Genomic DNA, 4,118 nt, shown 5'->3' with positions numbered 1-4,118 from the left:
AAACTTTGGGCCTTAGTCTCTGGGCTTTTGGGTTAGAGGAGTTTAGGTCTGGTTGACTGCTATTGACCTGGCTGGTTGACTGTTGTTGACTATTGGTAGGTTGACTTTGACTGTTGACCAGGGTTGACTTTGACCAGTTGACCCAAATTTGACTTTTACCTCGGATTATGATTCGGTCTATTAGGATAGGTCTAGGATTATTAGCATGCTTGACTTTAGGCTAAGACCTTTCTAAATATACTTGTGTACGTGTATTTACTACTCTGTGATATGTCAGTCTTTTATGATACACAACGTTATGACACTTATACATCCATGAAATTAATAACGCGTAAACCAAAAATACAAGAAACAAGATACTCCTTAGTTCTCTAAAATAATATATATAATAAAGTTCAATAATGCGTAAACAAATTTACCGCACCCTTTTAGAACTCTCCACGCCTCAAGTTTTGGAATTGGGTTTTATGACTGATGATGTCATATGTTAGGTGGGCATTTATTGAATGTGTCATAAATGGCTTGTTTGCGTTATATATGGGTATTCATTGAATATGCCATGAATGACCCGGGTATTCATTGAATGTGCCATGAATGACCAAATTGTTTGGACTGCCCTAAAGAGAAACTAAGGTATTCGCCTTGCGGGTTAGTTGTATTCCTTGAGTGTACATGAATGTAGGTTTGAGTATTCCTTGAATGTGGCGGGAATGACCCAGGGCATCATTGAATGTGCCATGAATGGCCCGTTAGTGATATGATAGGTATTCCTTGAATGTGGCGGGAATGACCCAGGGCATCATTGAATGTGCCATGAATGGCCCGTTAGTGATATGATAGGTATTCCTTGAATGTGGCGGGAATGACCTGAGTTTTGTGCCCAAGGAGGCTGTGAAATATGTGTATGAAAGCCCAGATGTGGCTATGATATTGTGGTATTCGGTGGGAGAGAGGCACACAGGAATGTGTGATTTGGCAAATGTGTGGAGTGCAAATCGTGGAGTAGGTACTAAAGGGTGGGTGTATAAGAAAAGTAATTGATTAATTGATAAGAGAAATTGATTTGATTATGCGAGTGTGTTTGGGCTTACATTTGAATACCTATAGGATATCTACATATGTTATATAAAATTTCTAACTTTCTTTTGCAGGAGGGTAAGACTTAATAATATTTTGTGCAGGGACGCGGTCCTACCCTAATACAGTAGTGGATATCGGTAAGTTTTAGTTCAATTACTTAGTTATTAAAACAAGTTATTATAACGAGTTAATAAGATGGGAGTCTTGATTGGGAAGACACTATGCCGGTTGAAATGACGGAATTACCTGTCTTCCAAACTGAGAATGATTATATTATGATATTTTTAAGGTGTTAGTTGGATAAGTAAAGATTGGAAATGTTTATATGTGGTTAGTCTACTCATACCAACAAATTCCATTTTGCTGACCCATGTTTGCTTTGTTTTGGCAACGTGGGTGTGTTCTTGGGAACATAGGTGGAAGGCAGTGGAACCACGGCGTGTGATTTGGATTATTGCCTGGAGCAGTCCATTAGTTCTTTTATTAGGTCTGATTCTTATTGAAAGGATGTAATAACGTAGTTTATATTTTCAGCATGACATGAGAACATGGTAGTGAAGACTATTATTCAGAGAGTCTGTTTGATGTTTTGTTTGGACGGGAGAAGCTTAATAAAGTGATGGTGGAAAATTGTTATGGGATTATTTTAATTTAAGTTGATTCTTGTATGACGTGGATTTTAGGTTTTGACATGTGTTGTATCCACCCCGTCAGAGCCTGCGTTTTTAGATAATTGAACTGAGTGATGTTTGAGATATTTATATTTCAAATATTCACTTTGCAATTGTTTCGAAATTCGGGTTGTGATATTTTGGTATCAAAGCCTAGGTTAGCTTAGATTGAGAAAGTCTAAGTTATCCTCGGATGTGGAATATGGGTTATAGTGTTGAGAGTTTTGGATATATGTGAATATTAATAGGAGTTTGTTTGAACTGTAGATCATGGTTGAAACACGTAATGGTAATACTACTGGACCTGCAGTGAACACTCCAGTACAGATGTCAGGAGGACAGTTGGATCAGTTGTTGCAGGCTATGCAGAATAACCATCCTGTTCAGGGAGATCCTTTTGCTAAGCGCAATAAGGAGTTTGGTACTCTTGGTGGGCAGCGATTTACTGGTGTTGGGAATGCGATTGCAGCGGAGTCTTGGATTCAAAGTTGTGAAAATGTATTTGAGCGTATGTAGCTTACTGAGGTTCAGAAGCAGGAGTTGGCAGCTCACCAACTTGATGACGCTACTAGGTTTTGGTGGCAAGCTCTCACCCCTAGTCTGGACACTAGAACTTTGACTTGGGAGGACTGCAAGGTTAAGTTTGAGAGTAAGTTCATTCCGGAGGCAGTAAAAGAGCAGTTGGCTCAACAGTTCTCTGAGTTTACTCAAGACGGGAAGTCTGTGACTGGGTACGTGACCAAGTTTAATGAGTTATCGAGGTTTGCTCCCTATCTTGTGGATACTGACAAGAAGGAAAACCAAAAGTCCATACGTGGGTTAGAGAGTCACTTGTCCAGCAAGTCGATTCCTTTTGATGGGGACACTTTTGATCGTGTGTTGGACTTGGCATTGAGATATGAGGAGCAGAATGCAGCCCTAAGAGAGTCGAGAGGGAAGAGGAAGTTTGGTGAGATACCAGTTGTTGGTCCTAGGCCTTTGAGAGCGAGAAGCGCTGAATAGGTTTAGGCCTTATGATATACCTCGAGAAGGCTCCGTTTGAGAGACCACCATCCCGGGGGGGTTTGGGGAGGATTTCATCGGCGAGGGTGTATTCCGACCCCGGGGAGGATTTGCCGTGCCGGGGTGGTTATAGGCCACGGGAGGCGGAGGCTATAGACCTCGGGGAATCGATGCGAGGCGGGGTCCCGGTTTGAGGTCAAGCTCCCGCCCTTCCATATCGACCAGCAGCATTACTTTTACCTACACCAGCACCAGCGCTTCGAGCCATAGTTCCTGTTGAAAGGGCTTGCTGGGAGTGTAAGCAGGTGGGCCATTTATCTCGTTATTGCCCTACCAAGCCGGGTAATCAGCAAAACAGAGCACCAGCACCAGTCACTCGTGCTAGGGCCTATGCAGCTATGCCAGGACCTGGGAATGTTGAAGGTACCTTTAGTTCATCTCAGTTTACATTCAGAGTTTTGTTTGATTCGGATGCTTCACATTCCTTTATATCTCGTCAGTATGTTGAGAAAGAAAGTTTTAAAACTACCCTTTTATCTAAGCCCTTGTGTGTTGAGACACCGTTAGGAGGTTCTGTTACCTTATATGACGAGTGCAAAGGTTTTAAGTTGTATTTTTTAGACCGTGTCTTTATGGTAGACTTGATCATTTTGGGGTTTGAGGGTTTCCATTTCATACTTGGTATGGACTGGTTGACGCGTTATCATGTTACCCTGGATTGTGCGAGGAGGGAGGTTATAGTGAATACACCTGGCATGCTGAGGTTGATTCACACCTGTGTTAGTAAGGAGGACTCGGTGATGTCTAGCTTCATGTGCTCTATAAAGATACCCACGAGGGATATCAGTGATATGGAAGTAGTGAGAGACTTCGAAGATGTTTTTCAGGAGATTCCAGGGTTGCCACCCAAGAGGGAGGTGGAGTTTCGTATAGACTTGTTACCGGGGACTGCACCAGTTTCAAAGTCAGCTTACCAGTTGGCACCTAAGCTTTTGGACGAAATGAAAGTGCAAGTTGAGGAATTACTCAAGAAGGAGTAAGAGTTTAAGTTTTAATGTTTTTGTTTGTGGCTTAACCATATCTTTTGAGTATAGGGGTTTGAATCTTTTAAGGTGTATATGACAGATTCATACGACCGAGCAACTCACCATGGGGTGCGCCTGCTATTTTTGTTTCAAAGAAGGATGGTACTTTGAGGATGTGTATTGACTTCAGGGATTTGAACCAGGTGACTATAAAAAATAAGTATCCGCTTCCTAGGATTGATGATCTGTTGGACCAGTTGAAAGGGGCTAAGATATTTTCAAAGTTTGATTTAAGGACTGGTTATTATCAGATGGGAGTTGAAGAGAAGAGTATTCCTTT

General features: G+C 41.8%; 1 protein-coding gene across 1 annotated transcript; it reads left to right on the top strand.

The window, feature by feature from the left end:
• The first annotated feature begins 3,385 nt into the window (after positions 1–3,385).
• Positions 3,386–3,793, top strand: LOC147481751 (uncharacterized). The gene has a single exon (XM_086579028.1). It carries the CDS (start codon positions 3,386–3,388, stop codon positions 3,791–3,793), a length of 408 nt encoding a protein of 135 aa, XP_086435154.1.
• The last annotated feature ends 325 nt before the right edge of the window (positions 3,794–4,118 follow it).

This window comes from Coptis chinensis, chromosome 8 (genome assembly GCF_015680905.1).
Source record: "Coptis chinensis isolate HL-2020 chromosome 8, ASM1568090v1, whole genome shotgun sequence".
Classification (NCBI taxonomy): Eukaryota; Viridiplantae; Streptophyta; class Magnoliopsida; order Ranunculales; family Ranunculaceae; genus Coptis; species Coptis chinensis.
This window is presented reverse-complemented; position numbering and strand designations above follow the sequence as displayed.